Here is a 25,407-nt window from a genome sequence, read left to right on the forward strand (position 1 = left end):
AACTAGAGATTTTAGTGGAAACTACAAAGGTAACTGTTTAAAAACAAGGCTCAAATCCAGGAAGCCCTCATTGGCACTTGCACAACATCTGTTCAACAACTTTAACATTTGATTCCCAAAGGAAGGCCAAACGGGTTGCTGAATGTCCAGACATAGGAAGACACATAAATGACCCCAGGTATCAGGTTTTGAACTACCATGCCAACAATGGACAATCCTATATAGGATTTGCACTTGCACAACATCTGCTGGGATTCACTGTATAAATGGGGGATAGTATCCTCCCCTCGGTGTGACTGCGGGGTCCTGCATCAAACTGTAGATTGCATCACGACCGGCTGTAAGCTAAGGGTATATATTGGTCCAGTACCTGATTTTTTTTCATATAAACGATGCTGCGATTCAGTGGTTAGATGGTCTAGACTCGTGTTGGCGTCCCTATGGTATGTGTGCCGAAAGTGGCACATAGAGCCATTTTTCCGGGCACATGAGCTGTCACCAAGCTTACCTGAAACTGTGCATGCGCGCCTGCCCCAGCTGGTGTCCAGGTCTCTGGTGCGCATGCGTGCAATTCAGGGGACCCAGCTGGTCTTCGGAGCTCTCCTGCACATGCATGCATGTTTGCACATGTGCACAAGATGACTGGTGTGCAGTGTGTGCATGCGCAGACAGCGTTTGCGCACATGCATTGCATGCATGAAAGCTGTGCGCATGCACATGGTGAGATTGCGCACGCAGCACGCGCTAGTGTGCATGTGTGAAAACTGTGCGCATGCATAGATAGTGTGGTTGTGCACTCAGCACATGGGGAGGAGCCGCGCATTACCACAGAGGTATGTGAGCACGTGCAGCACGTGAAGTGCATTCTTGTTCGGCACTCGGTAAGTAAAAAGTTCACCACCACTGGCCTAGACTTTGGTATCTGATTATACAGCTTTTTAACGTTGAGGGTAAAGTGTCATTCTCCAAGCTTATGGGTTGGCTAGGTAAACTCTTCAGCAGACTTAGGGGATGTCAGTGTCACTGTTCTTATGTTTATAAGGGCTTTTTAACATTCATATTTTATTGTGGTTTTTTTTAATCTAGGCAAAATGTTAACATATATTGCAAGCTCATATGATATGACATACACTGAGTCAATTTTTTAAAAAAGAAAGGATGAAATTTATCTTTTGAAATGGTGTGTCCAATATACAAATAACTGGAAAAATAGTAAGTTGGAAGCATAGACAACAATAGACGGGGTTGACATGTTTTTAGTTGCTTTAATTGGTTATCGTGGGAGCCTATTTGTATTTCTTGACAGCACAGCTCCTTTTCTGAACTGCTTCTAATTTTTTGGTAAGAAAAAAAATTATTAGCTAGAACACGTCTCTAATTTTGTAGTCATGGCAATTATTTGAATATTTATTTTTATGTAGAGATGTTGAATGGGGAGGGGTAGAAAAGTTGCAGGTATCCTATTTGAAATGTGTATGCCTTCATTATGCCAAGTGCTTATCCTTGTATTCCTGATAACAGAAATTAAAAAAGACTTGGGGAAAGTATACCTTTCTGATAAAAATGATTCTTTTTTTTTAAGCATGATATTATACTGGGGCAAACAAAATGAGTTCACTGTATGTTGTTCTTTTAGACTGCTAAATTACAGAATCAACTGTAATTACTCTTGCCCGTACAAGGTAGCAATAATATTAATTTTAAATGGTTATGGCAGTTTTTCAATGTAGTTAAATCAAGTGACATCACTTTGCAAAGAGACAGAATTGTTTGTCAATACAAGGTACTTTCATGAGAAAAATGAAATTAATGAAATTTCTTAGTGCAAGGTGTTTGTAGAAAGATTTATCATAGCATCTGAGGAAATGTACAAATGTATAGCTCTTAAGCAGAAGTTTAAAAAACAGTGCTTATTTGCTCAAATTTCTTCCACTTATATATCCATCATACAATCCAGTCTACTGTTTCTTAAGATATTATTGAGTTGTCTTTTTCTTCCCCCTTTCATTCTCAGCTGGCTGCAGTTGTAACTATGACAACCTGGCAGACACAGCTGTGCTTTTATAGCAGTGTTATACTTGTACTGAACCAACCATCTTCGATATGTGCAGTTCTGGTGTTACGCTTCTATAGCAAGATTTGATAGCCTATATGCCCGAGTAAAAGAATGTTTATTACTATTCTTATTACTATTTATTTATTCTTATTCTTGATGTTTCTTTTTGTTAACTGGTCACAATAATCTGCTGTCATAAAAAGGTGTATTATATTTCCATGGATTATTCCAATATTACGCAGCAGTAAATATTTATGCCCATTTCACAGTTTTGTTGCGTTGACTTTCAATAATGAAACTGCTGTATATGTATTTTCAATGCATATTGTTTTTAATAAACCAAGAATAAAAATTTAAAAATATTTTTTTAAAATATGCCTTTAAAATTGGACTTTATGAATCTTGAACAGGTAGTTCTCAACTTACAGTTGGTCGCTTAGTGACCATCTCGAGTTACTACAGACCCCAACCCAAAAAAAGGAACTGATGACCATTTTCCAAAGTTATAGCTGCAGTGTTTGCTGAACAACTGTAACATTTGTTTTAAAACCAAGCATTCACTTAATGAACACTGCAAAACAAGTCATAAAATTGGGTCAGTCACATGATAACCAGTTTTATAGTTCTCACAGCTTACCACTTAATGTCAGGCTCTATTATGGTTAAAAGTCTTGGACTCTTTGTAGTCAAAAAGGGTAACATATATAAACTGGACACACCATTTCAATCCATAACATCTATTCCTTCTGTAATGTTTTATTTTCAGATGAAGTTACCTTTATAATTTCCACTATAAAGTGTAGTGCTACATTAAACACTTCTTAAACTTGTAGCTTCAAAATAGATTTAAATTGTGATTCATTGTACAGTATTAATTAAGACAACTGACTTCTCAAAACAGGATTTATCTGAATTGTCTAATTTAATAGACACTGGTAAAATGGCTAAGAAATATTTCTAATATGACTTCTCTTTTAAGGATATAAATGTGGAATGAGTAGCTGATATAATGGATTTCAAAGAAAATATCCATCTTATTCTTTATTCCCTTACAAATATGTAAATATTGTTATAGAACTACAGGACTGTACGTTTATTAAAGTAGGGTGAAAAATACGTAGTATCTAACCATAAATCTGGACACAACGTGAAGTTTTATACTTCAGTAAATTAAATGATAACAGAAAGGCTGGTTTTTGTAGTCAAGGCAACAGCAGACATGACTTGCTGAGAGAAAAAAGCAGAAGCAATTCTATCTTCATTTTGTAATCTGTTCCCTTTGAACAAAGATATTTTCACAGTGTGTACTCAAACAAAAGACTTATTTAAGCACTCTTCTCTCCTCCTTTTGTCCTTTGTAGATCCACCAGAAAGGAATTTGCCCTGAAGATTATTGACAAAGGAAAATGTTGTGGAAAGGTAAAGAAGAAATACTGAATTTCTGTATCATAATACCAGAATATTAAATTATTTTAAGTCTTCACTTACCACTACTGTTGGAAAATATTTTCTCTTGGAACAGCATTTACCTTCTGGGTAAAATGTTCTTCATATAAAGCTATAACAGCAACTATCCTTGGGAAAATTTCATAAAGATAGTCCAGGTTGTAAATTATTGAACTGGATGTTGAACAAATAAAAAAAATCGTAATATTAAGCCATTCCCTTAAACCTTTAATTTTATTTTTAAAAATCAAGGTGGTTATATTTTTAAAAAATCCTGGTACCAGAACAATTAGAGACCCAGTTGATTGTATAGAATAAGTTACAGGGTAAGGAAACTTTAAAATCTTCTAACTGTTATAATTTCGGGGATTGCAGAAGTATTCAGTTTTAGAATACAATGATCAGAATAATATTTGATTGTATTTTGTGTGAATAGGATCTGACAGATTAGTGCTTTACTAGATATTTTTTAAACAATAGGGAAAAGTACATGTTTCAAATATTATTTTTGCTAGGGTGGTTTTTGATGGCTGTGACTGTCTCTAGTTCTTGTTTTTGTATCAGCCTATAGCAGGGGTATAAAACTCAAGGCCCGGGGGCCGGATCCGGCCAACAGGGTACTTAGATCTGGCCCATGGGGCCACTCTGGAAACAGCAAAGGACCAACCCACGGTGCTTCTGCCAACAAAAACAGAGCTCGGGAGCCTGTTTTCACTAGCAGAGCACTCGGGCCACCACAGGCACCCTTGACAGGAGTGATGTCAAGCTGGCCACGTCCACCCTGCCCCCCCCCCGAGGTCAAACACAATCCTGATGCAGCCTTCAATGAAATCAAGTTTGACACCCCTGGCCTATAGATTTGTGAGCTTGGACTTATGATAACTAAGTTTGTGAAGTTCTGTACAAGTTTTACTAGAAATTGTAGCGGGATCATCTTTGGTTTACTGTTCCGTAAGGGTCTGATTTAGCTGCAACAAAACCATAGTCTTACCAGCCTATTTAAAGAAAGATATTCAGCAACTGCTTAATTAGCTTTATGTATGTTCTGCCCACAAAACATGTCTCCCTCTTCACATGTAGCAAAATTCCACAGCAAGTTTATTATCAAAACTCTTCTCCCTTTCAGTATAATGAAAGGGTACAAATGAATCCTAGTTGTATACAAAAAAGATGCATTTATTATATATCACATGTAATATTTTATTTCTGTTATTTCTTCCAATAGATTAATTGTTGTGAGTTGAGTTATTTCAATCTAGTCTTTATTCCAACTTTAGTATGAGTTCCACCTTTTCCCCATTAGGCCATTTATTGAGTTCCAACCTTATTGTCATTCATATATTGCATTTTTTCCCATTCAGCATATATTTCTTTGGAGCAGACATATGTTTGTTCCAGAAAGACTGTTGATGCTCTCATATAATGATTAACAAAGGTGCGACTTGTTAAAACAATGTATGATGTACCACTTATTCACAGAATATTCACACTTAACACATGGGTTTCTAGTTACTAAAGCATTAGGGTAACAGTTAATGAAATGCTCAGATCTGAACATAAATCAACTTATCTTTGTGATGATTACAAAAATAGCATTGGACTTTTCAAATACTACTATTGCTCCTTGCTCATAAACTATTCACATGTACTTCCCACAGTCTTCTTCACAAATGCATGAAGTGCATGAAAACAGAATGCTTGTACTGTGCTGAGGATCACAATTCTGATACTTTAAATAAACAGCCATGGGAATGCACCTAGTTGGCTACTTGCAATTGAAAACACCAAGTATATTATTGATCAGTGATTAGTTTTCATACTAAATTAACTTTAATTAGTATATTTTGGAACTATTATTAGTAAAGGGTTTTCCAATTCCAGTTTATTTTTTTGTAGATAGATAGCCACCTGATCAAGTATTGAGATGAACACTGGAAAGATCACTAGGTTGCTGCTTCTCACTTAATTCTTCAAATTATATTAGTTTTTTAAAATACGTTCTCCTCCTTTTCTAACAATGTATAGGAACACTTGATTGAAAACGAAGTGTCAATTCTACGCCGAGTGAAACATCCCAATATTATTATGCTAGTAGAGGAAATGGATACTGCGACTGAGCTATATTTGGTGATGGAATTGGTCAAGGTGAGGTTTTAGGTTTATTTTTTTACCATTATTGCATAGTACATTGTTGAGCTTTTCAGAGATCTGAAAATATTCTAAATTGTTATTGAACAGGAAATTTATGTAGTTATATACAAACATACCATGAATTTTCTGTTTCACACTCCATGATAGTTCATAGCTGGAGACTGAATATTATGCAAAAACAAAATTGCTTCTAAAATCAGGCATATATGACTGTGCAATATTTTGCTTTTACACAGTAAAATGTGATGTTCTATCCAAGTATATAAAATACTGGAGGAATAAATTCTGATTAGAAAACAAATATCAGGCTCAACATAAAACCTCATAGCTTTTTCTTGAATTTTTGTGTTTAATACTGTATTAGGTTACCATATTTCTTGATATGTGTAGCAGAAATTATTGCCTTATATTCTAAAAATCTCATTTTGTCCATATTTTTTCATATATGAAAATAGATAATTATCAAGGATTCCATTCTATACTTAAAAATTATTGTATTCTGCTTATATATGATGAGAAATTCTGGGAATTGAAATCCATATACTATATCTGGGAGGTACCCAGATTGGTAAAAGTAACTGTAAACCTAAGTTTTTAACTTTTAAAACTATTTTTATAGCCAATTCATCTTCATTACATATATGCAGTATGATAATGGGTTGTTGAATCTTCTAGACATTAAAGGAACTACTAAAGTTGTAAAAATGAAGCAAATTGAGGCCTGTTCAGTGTACAGATTAACATCATAACATAAAGTATTATTATAATGGCATAACTTCCATCATATTATCCACCTGCTCTGGTAGGAACATAATCAATTGAGCATCATGCCATCAATTCCCAACCATCACTCTAATTAATTAACCATCACTCAGTTATTCTTTGAGGCCCTCTCATTTTCCCCCTCCCCACCCAGAACCAAGCATGGATCAAACTCCCAGTTCCCACTCTGGAAGACAGATGGGGCTGTACAAAGGCCCAGTCTGTCAGAGGCGGAACTAAGATCACTGAGATGTCTGCCCACCTCCTTGGGATCCATAGCCTCAACCCAGTGGTGAAATTCAAAATTTTTTTTACTACCAGTTCTGTGGGCGTGGCTTAGTGGGCGTAGTGTGGTTGGGTGGATGTGGCAGGGGAAGGATACTGCAAAATCTCCATTCCCGTCCCACTCTGGGGCCAGCCAGAGGTGGTATTTGCCGGTTCTCCGAACTACTCAAAATTTCCGCTACCGATTCTCCAGAACCTGTCAGAACCTGCTGGGTGTCACCTCTGCCTCAGCCCATGTACTGGTAACGCCACAAGATGTAAGCTAGGTGCCATCTGAAACGATTCTGTCCATTTAGGTTCAGTTTGGAGTGAAAGGGAGTAATAAATAATAATCAGCTATGCGAACTAATCTCTATGGGACTAAGATATATATTTATTATTATTGTTATTTTGTCTACATCATTCCATATGGAACTGTCAATACAAATATTATCTTTTTAAATAAACTCTTAATGTAACTGTAACTCTTAAATTAAGTCACTGATCTAAAAATTAATGATATACATCACTTTTTTCTCATTTCCTTTCAACTATGACATAACTTATACAGTAGTCTTCTTTGTAAATTCTATGATTTTCATTGGCATTTTTATTTACAGGGAGGAGATCTTTTTGATGCTATTACATCTTCAACAAAGTACACAGAGCGTGATGGAAGTGCAATGGTCTACAATCTAGCCAGTGCACTGAAATATCTTCATGGTCTCAGTATTGTCCACAGAGACATCAAACCTGAGAATCTTCTGGTATATTTCTTGTTTTCTGTATATTATTTTAAGGATGCATACAAGTAGTGTTAAGCAGCAATTTCTTTACAGAGTTAGGCTGTGAGCGTATCCCAGTCATTCTCACAGAACATCTTAAATCAGTGAAAATATTATCCCTGCTGTTAGCAATAGAAGTTTTAGATTCATAGAAGGTGAGGCCACCTCAAAAAAAAAATTAATCATGTTTTAGCAAACTACTGATTTAAAATAACATTTTAAATATGTTTTAGCCTCCAGCCCCCTAATCATCTTTGTTGCTCTTCTCTGCACTCTTTCTAGAGTCTCAACATCTTTTTTACATTGTGATGACCAAAACTGGATGCAATATTCCAAGTGTGGTCTTACCCAGGCATTATAAAGTGGTATTAACACTTCACATGATCCTGATTCTATCCCTCTGTTAGGACTCTGTTAGCTTTTTTGGCATCTGCAGCACACTGCTGGCTCATATTTCAGTGATTGTCCACTAGGACTCCAAGATCCTTCTCACAGTTGTTACTATTGAGACAGATGCCACCTATTATGTACCTGTACATTTTTCTTGCCTGGACTCCCTTGAGTCCAGATTAAGTCTGAAGGAAATGCATGAACATGTTCAAGTACTCTTCTTGATAGCAATACAGAAGTGGTTTGCTACTGTCTTTGTCCCAGGGGTGTATGTGTGTGTGAGAGAGAGAGAGCGAGAGAGAGGGGGAGAGGGAGGGAGGGAGGGAGGGAGGGAGGGAGGGAGGGAGGGAGAGAGAGAGAGAGAGAGAGAGAGAGAGAGAGAGAGAGAGAGAGAGAGAGAGAGAGAGAGAGATTTAATTTCCCAGTCTAGCTAAGAACTCTGTATCTAGCTATGAACCAATTCTGATCTCTTATTATCCAATTTCTATCTTCCTTTTTCATTTTTATCAACAGATCTGCCCAGTTTATGGCTATTATTATCTCTGTTTTTTTAAAAAAAACCTCATGGTCCTAAAACAGCTTTATATGCTACTAGGTCATCATTTCAGAAATATTTTCCTACCTAAGTAAACAAACAGAATGACAGAGCAATAAAAGCACTGGAAGTGGAAATTATCTCTGATTTCCTGCCAGTTTGACTATTCTGAATGCCCTCTGGCAGCTGATGGTGGTACTGGTCTACCTGGCCTCTGGAAGGCTAGGACAAGACTAGTCTACTGAACCTCTGGGCAGCAGCACTGAAGCTACTACAAGTGCTGCAATTTAATATTTTACCATCCGCAGTCCTTGAAGGTAAGTTGAACAAGGTTGCCTATGCAGAAAGGGTTTGTCTGTGTAATGCAGGAGCCATTGGGTTCTTGACACACGTACTGCTATATTGGGATTGTTACAGAGTTCTTAGAAATTCAGTATTAAATCCCCTCCTCAAGTCTTTGATTAATGTCCTGATAAATTGTATATTCAATATCTTCTATTAGATAAATAATATGGCTACATTTGTGTTTTTAGCATGGAAACCTTGTGGGTAAACTACCGGCTACCTCTAAGTGTCGTCTTAGAGATAAATAGGCTTGCTGTACAACCAGGGGTGAAATGCTCCCGGATCAGACCGAATCTCCGGATCCGGTAGTGATTTTTCCCTGTGGTTCGGCAATCCGGTAGCGATTACTGCCCGGGTATCATTACTTCCTGGTTTTAACCAGGAAGTAATGTTTTTTTAACCTTCTGTGCATGCCCAGAAGGTTTTGTGTATGCGCAGAAGGTGTGTGCGTGCATGGCGCATCCACTTCCGAACCAGGAAGGAAGGTAAGTAGATTTCACCCCTGTGTACACCATAATGAATCTCACATCATCGTCATTATTAATACTATCATCACTTATAGCTATTACCTATCTTGAATTGGATTGAATTGTGACTGTAAATATGTTTAGATTTAACTGAAATATTAGATCAGAAAAGGGCAGATTTTAATTTTTGTAGCATTATTTACCCCCTTAGGTTTTATTATTATATGTTATTATAAAGCTCATTTTAGTACAGGATAAAACCTGCATATCTTTATTAGTCTAAATGTCTAGATATTAATTAATATGCTATACTACATAAAGTCTTAGTACAATTTATATTCCATTGTGTAGTTTCATATAGATTTTAGTGTTAATGAAATTTTTATTGTTTTACATTATTTTATGCTAGTCAATAACCATGATAAAGATTTTCAAATGATTTGATCCTATTTAATTCTTTTTTGTTTTGTCTCTCTCTCTCTCCCTCCCCCCACTCTGTGTGTGAGCGTTGTTTTGCATGAGCTAAAAGCAGCTAAGTGCTGCCATCTGCTGGATTTATAGAATTGCTACATTTCAATTATTGTGTGGAAACATTTTATGGGTTGCTGGGTACGATGGACAATGAAGCAAAAGGATGATTCAACCAATCAATATTTATTATGGATTATGATCAATTAATCTTTAAAAAACTGAAAAAAATGATTTGCCTACAAAGCTATCAGTCATTGATCTTTTTCCTTAATTTATATTGGAAAAAGAGTGTGTGTGAGTGTGGGGGAGAGACAGAGAGAGGGAGAGGGAGGGAGAAAGAGAGAGAGAGAGAGAGAGAGAGAGAGAGAGAGAGAGAGAGAGAGAGGTTATTGCTTTGAGGCTAATATTCAGAAACCATTATATAAATGAAAAAGGGAGAAGCATTCCTTAAACCCTGGTAAAGTAAATAGTTTTAGGAAGAAATTCACCTGCAAGTTATATCTAGATTAGATATAACTTGCAGATTCAATCTGTGTGACTAGATCTAGTTCAGTCATAATAATATACAACCTTTTCTCTAGGCCTTTTGGGCAAAATTCTACATATTTTCTGGAATTTCTGGATTTTCTGCAGTGTAATTTGGCTTGTTTTTATGTGGTGTTAATCTCCAGCTAAAATGAGAGGAGGTGTGAAGAGGGGCCTGAGTTTAGAGTCCTTTCTCCGCAAGAAATGATGTAAATATTACTCTCCCAAAATCTCTTTAAGGCTCTGTTCCCAAGGCAATGAAGTCAATCTGGCAAGATTCGTGTAAATAGGCCTGCAACAAATAAAGAAGTAACTTTGATCAGCTCATAGTGTCATTCGGGTTCCTTGTGCCTCAAATATTGCACTGAACTGTTTTGTTATTACAGTTATAATCTTAGGAATTGCTGTATTTTAGCTCAACTACTTAAACTAGTGTAATGAATAGAATGTATGCTGCCTAAGAAGAAATTGAACAATTGTCAGCCTATTTCTAAATAGTTCTATCGTAGTTTAATACATGCAGAGTATTCTAGATTGCCTAACCATGTTACTAGATATTGTTCTTATCAAATTACGCAATATGGTTTATGATCTCCCCCCCTCTCAGGTCTGTGAATATCCAGATGGGACAAAATCCTTGAAGCTAGGAGACTTTGGATTAGCCACTGTAGTTGAAGGACCTCTTTATACAGTCTGTGGCACACCAACCTATGTGGCTCCAGAAATCATTGCAGAAACAGGGTGAAAATTCATTTTAAAATAGAGTTTTGGTGTTCTTAGTCCACAAATAATATTAATGTTATTTTTTAAAAAACTAAATGTGATCTGTTCCTAGCTGTCTGAACATGTATTGTTAATATTTTTAATTTATTCTAAGAACTTGTCTAAAAGCCTGTTGCAAACTACAGTTTATCAAATTTTGTAAATCAGAGGTTTGTTAGGTATAATCTTAAATTTGCAGCTTACTTACTGAAGATAACTTTTTCAGTTTCTGATAGATACAAGTAGAATGGTTAAGTGCAAAATAAATCAATTATATATAGCATGGGACAAATATTAAAAATAATAAGCCCAGACTATACCGTTACTTAAATATTAAATATTTATTTTAGTAAAGGCATGTAAGCTAAAAAGTAAAAAGTGATCAGTTGAAACCCTGATCATAAATTTTAATTTAAAAATATGAAGTCATTCAAAACTCTTTCCTTAATATGGTCAAAATATCTAGTTGGTTTCAATATTTTCAAATAAGCAACATAGTTCTAAGACCTACAAAAACAGAGTGGCATATTTAGAAATTTAATTGAATTTGAAAAGCTTAAAACACAAAACTATATAGTTAAGTATGTACATAGCGCAATTGAAATATCATTCAGAAACTGAACAAATAAAACTGCATAATTTAATAGCTACAGAATGTAAACAGGTATGCAGCAATAGGAATATCAATGGAAGAAAACATGTAATGTTCTGTGAATATTAGAGAAACTTAGGGAAATACACACACACACACACACACAATATAGCACACACGTACACACGTACGTACATATGTATGTATATTCATAGGTATGTATGAATATGTATATGTGTGTGTGTATATATATATGTGTGTGTGTGTGTGTGTGTATATATATATACACTGAAAATTGCGTTCAATTGCTTATTAGATTGGCAAATTAAGTTTTGAATTATGCACCAATATTAAAAGTGGTGATATCTTTAAAATGCTGATACTAAATTCAATATACTTTGGTGTGTACTATGTAATATATTTAAATTGCAACTTTCCCAAACTTTTTTTTTATAGTTATGGCTTAAAAGTGGATATTTGGGCTGCAGGTGTCATTACATACATTCTCTTATGTGGGTTTCCACCATTTCGTAGGTAAGTTGAATCAATGACACATGAAAAGTGTTGCATTTGCCTTTTAGCCACAGTGCTCTGATTTTTAATTGATAAATATTCTATTTAAGGAGATGTCCTAACACTCATCTGGTTTTGGGGTAACACTCATTTGGGGTAACAGGTGATTTTAGTTTATCTCCTATAATGAAAAAATGACATTGATAAAAGAAGGAATATGTAAAACTACATTTTATGCAGACTTGGTTTTCCCATAGATAGGTGCAAGTTATTCAATAGACAGTTTTAATTTTGAAGTTGTCATAGATATACATGCTTAATTCCTTTTTTTTTTTTTTTTGCTATTTTATATACTTGTCATTGTATCAGAAATTCAATATTCCACTATCTGAGAAATATCTGGAGGCAATAGTAGAGATATTATTAAAGCTTCCTGAAGCAAATAATTTACAAAGAAAACAATAGTGATTGTATTTATTCTCAAACTAAATTCAGCTCGTATAAATACTGAAATTAGGACACATTATTGCATGTCAAGTTAATCTTGTAATTTACCTTTTATAATGAACAATATAATGACCGTCATAGTAATTTTTTTCCTGCTTGGTTTTGATCCCCAGTGAGAACAACATACAAGAGGATCTTTTTGACCAGATCTTAATTGGAAAGCTAGAATTTCCTTCTCCATATTGGGATAACATCACTGACTCTGCTAAGGTACCAAGATGCATTGAAAGTGTGAGAATTGAAAGTATAAAAACATTTCTGATAAAGCAAAATCGGCCTATCCCTACCATAATTAAAATGCTTTCCTTACTTAGGGTCTGTAAAACTCAAGCCTTTATGTAGAAACATACAGTCTAACCATATAATTACTGTATATGTTGTCCTGATTTGTTGTTCTGAGTGACCTACAGAGTATAAGAGCCATGGTGGTACCCTGGTTAGAGTGCAGTTCTGCAGGCTACTTCTGTTGAGTGCCAGCTGCCTGCAATTTGGCAGTTCAAGTGTCACCAGGCACTTCCATTCTTCTGAGGTCGGTAAAATGAGGACCCAGATTACTGGGGGCAATATGCTGACTCTGTAAACCACTTAGAAAGGGCTGTAAAGCGGTATATCAGTCTGTCAGCCTTGGAAGCCATATTAGGCCGAAAGCTTCAATGCTTCTAGTACAGAGAACTTTGGAAAATGCTTGCTTCAGCGTCTTTACTTGGAGTTGGGGTTTTCCTGGAACGCTGACACTAAGTGCTATTGCTATTGGGGATATTTTCAACATTATTTATTTATTCATTTATTCTTTTGTTTGATTTATATTGCTACACTTTGTGCACACATGGTTTTGGGATATATGGATTAAAAGATGAAAACCACAACATTCAACCTGTGCACCAGGGATAAAACAACCACACTCCCAAAAACAGTATTCACATTCACAAAAACAAAATACCAACAACTGCAGATCTCATCTCCTGACTTAAACATCTAGGTACGATCTGTTCCAAGGCCAAAATTGTCCTGTCTTTTCAACGAAAAGCCCCAAAAAACCATGTACCAAAACCTCAAGTAGGGTCCATCTGGTGCTGAAGGAGGACTGTTCAGATGCTGATTAGCTCTGAATATGGCATGTACTATCTACCCTTTTCCAAAATAGAGACATCTCAATCAAGAGTTGAACAACTACCGATAACAAAATGGAGTCAGTCATATTAACATAGCTACCTTATAGATTGATTGAGAAAGAGGCATAATAAAGTACACTCAATTTGCTTTTGTTTGGATTAGGCTAGAAGAATTGGTTATTTTCCAAAATTGGTATGATTAACATAAGCTAGCATAAAATTATAGGAAGGATACAAGACAAGACATATACTACATGACCACAAAATGTGATTATTAGGTCATGGTGGTGCCAATGTAAATTCTGAGTGAGAAATGAACTAAGAAAACATAAAATAGCTCACAGTTTCTAACATTCATATAAATTAGTTGCATTTATAAATACTTGACTGTTCTGGGTAATGCATTAATGTAGCAATTTTACAGATAACCTTCATTTTTGTAAGAATGTATTTTAAAATAATTATTCATATGCAATTGTGTGTTCTTAACATTTATGAAAAAGAATTTTCTCCCTGAAAAAGAATCTATTTTATGTTATGAACAGTTATGCAATCTAAAAAAGTATAAGAATTGTTAATAAGGTACTGTTTCCTACCTCTTTGCAAAATGTTGCAGATATAAATAAATGTGTTTGTATGTGTACGTGTAAAACCTCTTCAGTGAGACAGTGAGATTTGGAAGAGAACTATACAAGCCCTGGAAAGAAACTCATTGCTTTAATTAAGCATAAATCTGGATTGGTGAAATGACATAGGGTGATTGCATGTGAGACAATGAATATTTATTGTCATGTGGCATTATACATCCTCCCCAGGAGTCATTTCACAAGTAAAAGGCAGCCATGAAAATCTACATTCTGAATATGTGTGAATTATTTCAAAATAGCTGAAACTTTCCAAAGTTCATGTTGACGGATGGAATGATTCTACCCAAATACTTCAGGGATGTTAGGTTGCATCCATAAACCAACCCAGCCTTTCATCAGCAACTCCGTAGACAACCATTGTTAATGATGGGACAGCTACAGTCTGAGAGAATCATAATTGCTGAATACCTTTCAAAACAACACACCATGTTGCTTTCCCTGAGGCATTTATCATCCTTGTCAAATCCAAATTTGCTTACAATAGGTATAACTAGCACAGATGCTGGGAAAAGACATTTCTAGACCAAACCTGTCGCTGCATTCCAGGGACAATGACAGGTGCAAATCCCATTGTGAACCTCATTGTTAAAATCAGATTAAGATGACAACCCTTATTAATTTATCTGACAGTAATACTTCTAATCCTACTGGGACAGTCTAAACGATTATATGTATAGTAAAGTGAGCATTGGAATATACTGTAATAGTTACATAGTGATGTTTAAAAATTTCTAGGCTTTCAGCATAGTCTTCGTGATCAGGATTCTTTAGCCTGTATATTACCACTAGAGTCGAACTAATTGAGGACATATGCATAGCTTTTCTGAAAATAAAGTGAAGGATGAAGTTCCTGTTTGGAAATCACTACACAGATACATTAAATAAGACCAAGAGTATTTGTTGACCATTTTTTCTGCTGAATTGATATACAGACACTTTTCCATTTATAGCAAAGATTAGCCTAAATTTAAGCACCAGCAAATAGATTTTTAAGTAAATCTATTACTGATTTATTTAAACATACAATAGCTGAATTTCCCCGTTTTTTTTTTCCCTATAATAAGCTGCTTAGCTGCTCTTAAGTTTTTAATTAAACACAATAATAAATGTTCATTTCCTATTTGAAAACTCCTATCATACCTTCAAGGGATGCAATGGCTCAGTGGCTAAGACACTAAGCTTGTTGATTGAAAGGTCAGCAGTTCAGTGGTTCGAATCCCTAGTGCCGTGTAATGGGGTGAGGTCCCGTTACTTGTCCCAGCTTCTGACAACCTAGCAGTTCGAAAGCACGTAAAAAATGCAAGTAGAAAAAAAGGGACCACCTTTGGTGGGAAGGTAACAGCGTTCCATGCACCTTTGGCATTTAGTCATGCTGGCCACATAACCACAGAGACGTCTTTGGACAGCACTGGCTCTTTGGCTTTGAAACGAAGATAAGCACCACCCCTTAGAGTCAGGAACGACTAGCACATATGTGTGAGGGGAACCTTTACCTTTACCTTTATCATACCTTCACTGAGACATCTATGATAATTGGTTTATCATATCCAATTCCCTTAAACTCTGCTCATAGGGTTGGTAGCCTTCATATAAACCTACTCGCATTTATCACTGTCCTTTTGGAACTGTGGTATCCAGAACTAGAACCATATTTCAAAATAGAGTCTGTCCATGGTAGAATAGAAAAATTCCTTCCTACAATCTGCTGTCCTAACACTTTCCATGATAGGACATGTCTTTTTAGTAACTGCAGCTCATTGTTGCTCATGTTTAACTGGTAATCAGTAAGGCCACCCAAATCCTTTTTACACTGGAGAGAGAAAATCATATTTCCCCAGTCCTTGTACCATGCCTATTATTTTCCCTATCCAGATTCAGAACCTTACATTTTAGTCCACTGCTCAAAACTGTCTAGATGTGCTGATGCTCCACTATAGAACTAGCCATATCTCTCCCATGTTTCTGCCATTGGCAGACTTATTAAGCATCCCCTCAGTCCTGTCATCCAAGTCATTGATAAAAAATTTGAAAAATACAAAGTCCAAAAAGGAGTCCTATGGTACTTCGCTCAATATTTCCACACAAACTGGAGCTAAGCCATTAACAAGCACCCATTCACTGCAGTAATGTACCCTGTTGTGAGCTAATATACCTGTATTATTACTCCATATTTTATAATTTCATTAAGGATACGTTCTTGATAAATTGTATTGAAAGTTGTGCTGAAGTCCAGGTACATAATATGCCTGGCTGACTCTCATTATATCAAACTGATAACTCTTAATAGAATAAGATAAAGTTAGGCTGGCATGGTTTATTTATGGCATATGTTGGCTTCTGTTAACTTGCTTATGCAAATATTCACAACAAGCTTATGCTATTTAATAATCTTTAAAGAGTAGGAATGTAAAGCTGACAACTCTGTAGTTTCCTGGATCCTCCTTTTTTTCCTCTTTACAGTGACATTTGCTCTTTCCCTTTAGAGTAGGTTATAGTCTTGAAGTGTATCAGTGATGCCTATCAGATTCTATTTATGGTCCTAACTTGAGACTCTAGTTTTCCATTATTTCTCTGTGCATTGGTGTATAACATCTAAGAATTTGCATGGCATCACATAGTGTTATGTCTTCCTGCAAAACTCTTTGAGTTATCATCCTAGCCTCACGTTTCTTCCTTTGTGTGCTGCTGTATGTGCTGCTGTATTAGCCCAAGTCCTTCGCAACTTATTCAGCTTTGGGGGTGTGCTTCTCCTTTGTTTAATACAAAGTGCATTGTGCTGAATCTTTTCTTCATTTTTTTGTTGCTCCTCAGGAATTAATTAGTCTGATGTTACAAGTAAATGTGGAAGAACGATATACAGCTGCTCAGATATTAAATCATCCTTGGGTATCAGTGAGTAAAATACTTTATTATATTACACATTTAAACAAAAATTTAAAAGCTCAACTAATATTAAACACTAATCACTTGACATAGATTAAGTTATGCCTCTATAGCCACTCTTTGTTTAGCAATTAGCTTACTTAGCCACCATTTGCAAATATAATAGTAATAAAAATCATTTTCTGATTGATACATGTATTTAGAGCCAAAGTTGATGCACTCACAATAAAAACTTTCAATGTGAAACTGTTTAAGGTCTGGTCAGTTTCAGGCAGCAGTGTAGCCTGCCAGAGGATTCTAATATACTAATTAAGGTCACAGAGTTGAGCTTGTTAACTTGTAGTTAGCTCTTTTTAGAAACCTGCTGTTTTTCAGGAAAAAATTGCTTCAGGAAGAGATTGTTTAAGCAATATGTCTGCCCTGTGAGAGGGGCAGTGGGGTGGGGGGGAAGGTGAGGCACAGGACACTGTAGGAAAGAACTTTATCTGAATAAGATGGCAGCAACTAGTGACTCTTCCTCTCCTCCCTCTCTCTCTTTTTCATGTGTTTACCTAGCAACCATTTCACCTAATAACGAAGTCATTAGAGCAGAATGTGCTTACTTACACTGATCTGGCTATTTTTCTAATGGTTCAACAACCCCCCCTCCCCCATTTAATATCTTTGCTAATTATAGAAGAGGTAAAGAAAGTATAGAATTATAGAAGAGCTATAGATATAGAAGCTATAGAAGAGGTTGGGCGCACTTCTTTAAATAACTGAAAAAGACATTGCTCTTGAAAGTATGAAAAAAAAAATTAATGGCAAATATAAGCTTTTAGTTTAAAAGAGAGTGGGGAGATCAGTAGCTGATCAGTAGTATTCTCCTGAACATGACTAGATGAAAAGAAAGAGATTCAGATAAAAATTTCCAAAATGTGTCCCTTTTTATGGTGTGTCTGTTCATTTATCATGGATTCTTCATCTGAATGTTTGTCTCTAAGCTAATTTTTTTATCGTTCCAATGCTGCTTTGTTGAATAACAGTGTTCTTCTTTTTTTAAAAAAAGGATGATGCCTCTCAAGAAAATAATATGCAAGCTGAAGTAACAGGTAAATTAAAGCAGCACTTTAACAACACACTTCCCAAACAGAATAACCAAAACGCAGGAGTGTCTATTATCATGGTAAGAAGTGCATCATTTCTACCAATTATTTTACTAATTTGATATTTCCAACTCTTTCCAGAAGAGATACAGTTTTAAAGTTATTTTTCATTACAAAGTAATAGTGCATATTTTATGGCTGTGTCAATGTCTCTTTGTGCAATCGATGCATTTTTAAGAAAATTTAAACATTTAACAAAACTGTTCTGTATGAGACATTCTGTTTAAAAATTGTGCAATTAAGACAAAGTAAACAGTGCTACTCAAAGCACATAATTTACCATAATTCAGCCTAATCAGCTGTCCTTTAATTTTTACATTTACACTGGAAAAAAATTATCTCATGAAATATATCCTATTGGCAATAAAGTTCTTAAAGATGCTATTTATGTTAGCAGTCAGTTTTTATTTGCACTGAATCATTAAAATGCAGCACCAATAGGTATCTGGACTGCTAGACATACTGACCAAATTTAGGTTGAAGAAAACCAGGTTCTGGGGGATGGAGAAATAAATTTTAATTTTTCTATCATTTCTTGTTTAATTTTTTCTAACATGTACCAGCTTTAAAAGTAATGTTTTATTTTAGGATGAAATAGACTAATTTGAGCAGCAAAGAAAAATAATACAGGCTGATTGTTTTGCTTGCATTTTATTTGACAGTTTGACTTGACAGTCTGAGAGACTTCAAAACTCAATGTTTTGTATTTTTGAGACTTTGGATAATCCTGAAGCAAAACCTGGTATAAAATCCATTATTAAATAGAGTTATTTTAAAATGCTAACTCACAGCTGCTTGCAAATTTGCACATTCTTTAAGCTTGTTTCTAGTCATAAATATAATTCGGCTTCTGGCTTCTTTTTGATGTGAAGTTCTGGTTGTTTTGGTTTTTTTTCAAATTTCTAGCCTTCTGGCTTTGCTTCCAGGCAATGAAGCACACTTGTAATTGTAACTTCCATTTATCCTTCCTTATCTTCTCCCTGCTGGTAAAGACTATTATCCCAGGAACTAAATTATAGTATGTAAAATTGAGTTCTGAGCCAAAGTCTGTTAAACAATTTGAGACTTAGAAGAATCTGAATGCAGATAGTCCTTGACTTACGATCATAATTAAGCCCAGTTATTAAACTAATGACCGTGTGCTGGTGCCCGATTTTATGACCTTTTTTTGCCATGGTTATGCCATGGTTGTTTAATGAATCCATTTTCTCCATTAGGCACTTTTGCTGGAAACTGGAAGTAAATGCTGGTTTCGAGCAAAAAATGTTGAAAATCGTAGTCGTGTGGTTGACTGATGCTGCAAATGATCAGAATGCAGTCCAATTGCTAAACACCCCAAATGTGATCATGTGACCTGGGGGGGGCAACAACTTTGAATCTGGGTCATAAGTAGCCCTGGGGAGATCTGCCATAACCTTAAACAGTTGCTAAAAATAGTGATAAGTCGAGAACTAACTGTTGTTTTAACTGTAGAAAGGAACACATTGTCTTTCAGCTTGAGGGTCACTCCAGACATAGCTAAAAGTGGCTGGGAGTAGAATTCATTTTTGGAAGGATTTTGTTCAGGGGGAATGCCTTAACAACATCAAAACCCCATAGAATTTTGCCCTCAGCTGATTGATCATAAAAATAGATGGTGGTAGACTGTTTTGGTCTTTAGTCCACTCTTTTAAACCCTGAAATTCAGCCATTTTTTTTTAAAAAAATACAATATTTGGAGAACTAAAAAACAGAGTAATTATATCAAGATAAGCTGAATAAAATTGCAGGTTGAATTATATTGCTAGGTGTAGGTAAGCTAAATTGCTTCCTCCGTTTCTCATATGAAATACTTGTGTTCATTTTCCACCATGTAATCAGAAGAGGTGGGAGAATACAAGAGTGTCATGGGTGACTTTTCAGATTTATATACAAAAATGCTGGCAGATTGTCATGGTATTTTAATCATCTGCTACGAATTGTAATTTCTGTGTAGAATATGTGTGTAGAAACAGTAAGATATGGTAGAATCCAAGGAATATATCCAAAGGAACTATTTCATCAACCACAGAAAAAAAATTAAAATGAAATTTATTTAGCCTAAGAGTACAGCACATACAATATAATAAAAACAAATTATCTCAATTTATCAAGTGAATACAGCTACATTTACAGCCATTCACATGATTGTCTTGAATAAAATTCATTTTTATTTCTGCTCAAAAATTGTACTCAAAAACATTGTTTAATAGAAGTAGAAAAAACACATTTTTAGAATGGCTTGCAATTTTCTTCTTTTTATTCTTATAAAAGTCATATAAGGAAGTTTTTAGTGCTGCTTTTTGAATATTGAAATGATTTATTTACATTTATAAATGTTGCAATGCTATTGGTTCTGCTTCCAGTAAGTCTAGTGTCTGTCCGTTGCTTCCTTCTTTTGCTTCTTCTCCCAATGCCTGCGCTGCTTTCCTCTGAATAGGTCCAAGGCAATGGTATGTACTAATTACAGTGCTTCTTTGCCACAATTAAAAAAAAAGATTCTTGGTTTGAAAGAAAAGGAGAAGTAACCTTGTAACCATCTTGGACAGAAAAGTGTGTCAAGTGATACAGTACAATCATGCAACAAGTTTTCTTTGCATTGATATATTTGCACCATTCAACCATTTCAATATTGCTGCGTGATGTTTTCTATTTTTACAGATTTTAAAGCCAAATAACCCAAAAACCTTGGGCTTTCCCTCTTTCTTTCTTTTTCTTCTTTTTCCTTCCTTCCTTCCTCCTCCTCCTCCTCCTCCTCCTCCTCCTCCTCGAGAGCTTTTCCCTGGCTAAATTATGATAATCACTTTCTATTAGAATGATCATCATATTCTCATGGATTTGCATTTCTGTAATCATATTCCTAAAGCAGCCAGCAACTGACCACAAGCTCAATCTGACTGATCAAAACAATTGATAGAATATTCACACCTTTGGTCTGCAATCTTCTCAATCATTGGCCACAATCATTATTTTACACAACATCCTTGGTGCCAATTTTAAAGAAAAAAAGAGTAATACCTTTATATTTAGACATTATTTATCAGTTAACTCACAAAATATTTTATTTTTTATATTTTTAAAATCTGGAGATTAGTGAGAAAGTTATGGGTGCTGCATTGCTTAGCTTAATGTATATTACCTGAGCAGTGTTTGAATTTTTAATATTTCCCACATTGTAGTTCTGGAACTGCTCACACAAAAAGTGTATCATGAAAAAAATATTCTGAATACATATTATGACCAGCTGGTAATTATGACCAGCCAAATGCTCTTTTGTCCATCTGAAATAAAGCCTAAAATCTTACATCTGCCATGAAAGTTATTACTAGTGAACCATTATGAAGTAACATTTTTTGTAAAAGCTTAGTTTGGTTTGTTGCCATGTGCTCGCTTCAGTCACATGCTCATTTAATGTTAAAAAAATAAATTCATATTAGGGGTTTATAACTCAAATTATAAAACTAGTTACAGTCTATTCTTAGATTTTTATTTTTCAAAAAATATCAAACACAGTTGAGAAACAATTGAGAAACAAAAATCAGAGTAATAACATGAACATTATATTATTTGAAGAACCTATAATGGAGTTGTTTAAATTTTATGATAGAAAACTCGTATCTTATCTTTCACTTCCGCATAATAAAGTACGGAGAAACATATTTTCCTATATATTCATTTTTGCGTCTTCCAAAAAGCATCCATTACTTCCATACTGGATACTACCTATTATCTTCCTTATCATCACTTGCACATTCAACATTTCCCCATTTGCAACAAAGATTCTAGCAAACACCACAAATTCATACATTTTTACCATTAATTTATATTTTATAAATTGTGTGGTCCATTTTTTCTATCAAATACAATTTACATTGGACTTTGGTATATTGGCTTCATACTCTATATGGAATTATTATGGCTTATGTAAAATTTCCAGTAAACCATTCAAGTTCTTAGCCAACATCATGGAACCATTTTATTTATTTATTTATTTAATTTGTATACCGCCCTTCTCCAACAGGACTTATTTTCATAACAAGTCCGTGCATATTACATTTCCAACTAACAGATCTCAATATTACCATCATAGTTCTTTCGTCAGTGTCTACTGAGCCCTGGTGGCGTAGTGGTTAGAATGCAGTATTGCAGGCTAATTCTGCCCACAGCCTGGAGTTTGACCGGCTCAAGGTTGACTTAGCCGTCAATAAAATAAGGATTGTTGGGAGTAATATGCTGAGATTGTAAACCGTTCAGAGATGCTGTAAAGCACTATGGAGCGGTGTATAAGTCTAAGTGCTATCGCTATAATTTGTCTGCTAAAATACAGAGCCATTCTGTAAGTGTTCCATTTTTTCTCATCCATGCTTTATTCCATCACATCCTATATTCAGCAGCCAAACCTCAACAGTACTTGCTTAAAATATTCCATAATCCAAGTCTATTTACTTCTATTGTACAGTTGCCTGAAATCAACCATTGTATGTACAATATACTTACTTTCTTACATCTATACATTGATAATGATTTTCTGAAGGACAAAATACCTGGTCTACACATATTGTGACTGGTAGAAAGAGGCACTGCATTCGCCCATTGACACATCACATTTAACTCTTTCACTCAGAATTTCCCCCAAAATCTTAAAACACACACTGAACTAAATACCGGTACCTTGTAGATTTTCCATTCGCTCGTGTTACTCTCCTTGGAGCTTGTTCACTTGTAGGCATTTCATTAACAACTATGTGGCTTCACACTAACCACACTCTTCAAACCATCTGCCACATGTATGTTAAAGATTCATACAACCTTTTCCCAAACAGATAAATATCCATATTTTAACATTTATCCAATCACGCTGTCCACACCTGCAACCTTACCTTTTCTATTCATTTATATAATAACTTACTTTTCTTGGGAAAAAAATAAACTATTTATAGCATACTTCTGAAGGCTTTCTGTTTAATCCTTTTCACTTATTTCTAAAGTAGTTTTTTTTCTTTCTTTTGAAATTGTTCTGGTTTTTATGTTGTTATTAGTCTAACCATAATCTTTTATTTCTTTCTGTATGTACACATTATATAACACAATCATTATATGACAATGAGATTTCATTTTTCAGCAATTGTTCTCTTCTATGCATTTGCTTTTCATCCTTTTGCATCCTCTTGCATGTCATTTTTCCACCAAGTAACTTTTTTCATGTTCCCATTGCCTTATTGTACACTTTTCAGTGGTAGTCCTAATTCTTGCACTATTGAAAGTAATATCCATGTCCCCTGTCCCATGTCAATTCTCGATTCATTCTGTGGAAATTCACATAACTTGTGCCCATGAAAGTAGCAAATAATGGCCTGTCCCACATCCTGAATTTCTCATCTGGAGTATATCCTTCATTGATTCTCAGTCTTTCCTCATAATCACATTAATCATGCTTTTAAATTTATATTCATTCCTCTGCCACATGGATAAACATACAAGTGAATTATGTTTTTGAAACAAACAGACTATTTAATAAGCATGTACTCCAAGTCTCAATTCTCATTCATTCTTGGATATCCAAATAGCCAAGTCACTTTTTATTTTATATCCATCTGTCTGTTCATGTCACCAAAGAGAGTTTGTTTTAGTTCCACAAATGCATAACTTTTTTTTTCATTTATTTGTTTTATGGATAAATTTTCCATTTAACAGTGTTATAAGTGACAATGTTCTAAATACCTGTCTCTTTAAATTCACCTTGACATCTAGTGATTATATGGCCAAATCCATGCCTTTTTGGGAGATTTATTCATATCATATCATATCATATCATATCATATCATATCATAAATTCATTCAATTTCTGAAGCTACCCAACTTAATCATGTGACTCTAGGTGGCTTGCAAGTCTAAAATTATGAAACAATTAAAATAATTTTTTTAAAAAAACACTTAATAATTTAAAAAACACCCACAAAATAAATAAGTAGAAACAGTAGCCATGATAGTTAGCCAAGTAACAGGACCCTTCACATATTCCGAGCCCCAGGCCCAGATACATAGCCAAATTTTTAAAGCTTTGTGAAAAGCCAACAGGGTTTGGGCATTCTATTAGATATTTTTAATTGTTAATTGATTTAAGTTGGGGTGTTTTAAATTTATTGGGCCAAAATTTGTTTAATTCTTTTTATAAAAATATTTAAATTTTGTATGCGATGCTTTTAGTCTTGGCTGTTCACTGCCCTGAGTCCAGTGGGAGAAGGGCGGTATAAAAATCTAATAAAATAAATAAATAATCTCTGAAAGGAGAATATTCCATAAGGAAGAGCCTGCAGCAGAAAAAAAACCCTGTCTTCTAGTTTCCGCTAGTCATCATTCTTTGGCTGATGGGATCTGCAACATGCCCAATCTGGGCTTGCAATTCTTCTTATTAATGCTGTGCATGTGAGAAACCACTTTCCAAACAATCCACAACCTCACACCTTTGAAAAAGATCTTAGAAGTTACTTTTCCTTTTCTTCAGACTTTGCATGTATCATTTTTAAAAATACTATTATATGTACATATAACACTTGTCAGTGATGTGATTTACCTTTTTCTAAAAAATTATATTTTAGAACACAGCTCTAGATAAAGAAAATCAGATATTTTGCAACAAGCGCTATCAAATCCCAGGTCAAGCTGATATGAAGTAAATCACCAAGATAAATCCTGTTCCTCAGCCTTCTACAACTGATCACAAGTTGACTTCTCCTGCTGCTTCTCAGCTACTCAGACTCTCTTCCTACCTTGAATCAGCATGCCATGAGCCTGCAGGATTAATTTAAAGAGAAGTTCTAATGAAATCCAGAGCTAGGTCAGCTACTGTTCTCTTAAACTTGCTACTTTATTTTTTTTCATGTCTAAAAGGGATGCAGGTTGTATGTACAGTAGATTTTAGTACTCTACCTATTACATTTGAGAATTCTTATGCTTTTAAATGAATTTGTGTTCAGTATAATTTCAATCATACAAATGAATTTATCTTCTCATACTTGGATATACAAACT

The 25,407-nt window shown here is 35.0% G+C and overlaps 1 protein-coding gene across 3 annotated transcripts in view; it reads left to right on the forward strand.

Moving 5' to 3' along the window:
• DCLK2 (doublecortin like kinase 2) overlaps positions 1-25,134 on the forward strand; it is a 63,461-nt gene extending 38,327 nt beyond the window's left edge. For 2 of the 3 annotated variants that reach the window (XM_070948145.1, XM_070948146.1), the window contains 9 exons: positions 3,418-3,475; positions 5,528-5,647; positions 7,300-7,446; positions 10,805-10,938; positions 12,008-12,085; positions 12,685-12,781; positions 17,142-17,222; positions 18,262-18,378; positions 24,976-25,134. In XM_070948145.1, coding sequence (XP_070804246.1) covers positions 3,418-3,475; positions 5,528-5,647; positions 7,300-7,446; positions 10,805-10,938; positions 12,008-12,085; positions 12,685-12,781; positions 17,142-17,222; positions 18,262-18,378; positions 24,976-25,053 — 910 coding nt within the window. In that variant the 3' untranslated portion in view covers positions 25,054-25,134. Of the gene's footprint in view, positions 1-3,417; positions 3,476-5,527; positions 5,648-7,299; positions 7,447-10,804; positions 10,939-12,007; positions 12,086-12,684; positions 12,782-17,141; positions 17,223-18,261; positions 18,379-19,020; positions 19,039-24,975 lie in introns of those variants that run through there. The other variant, XM_070948147.1, reaches the window with a different exon arrangement.
• Positions 25,135-25,407: the final 273 nt, after the last annotated feature.

Source organism: Pituophis catenifer, unplaced genomic scaffold (assembly GCF_029215685.1).
Source record: "Pituophis catenifer annectens isolate HBS135680 unplaced genomic scaffold, rPitCat1.0.hap2 SCAF_8, whole genome shotgun sequence".
Classification (NCBI taxonomy): domain Eukaryota; kingdom Metazoa; phylum Chordata; class Lepidosauria; order Squamata; family Colubridae; genus Pituophis; species Pituophis catenifer.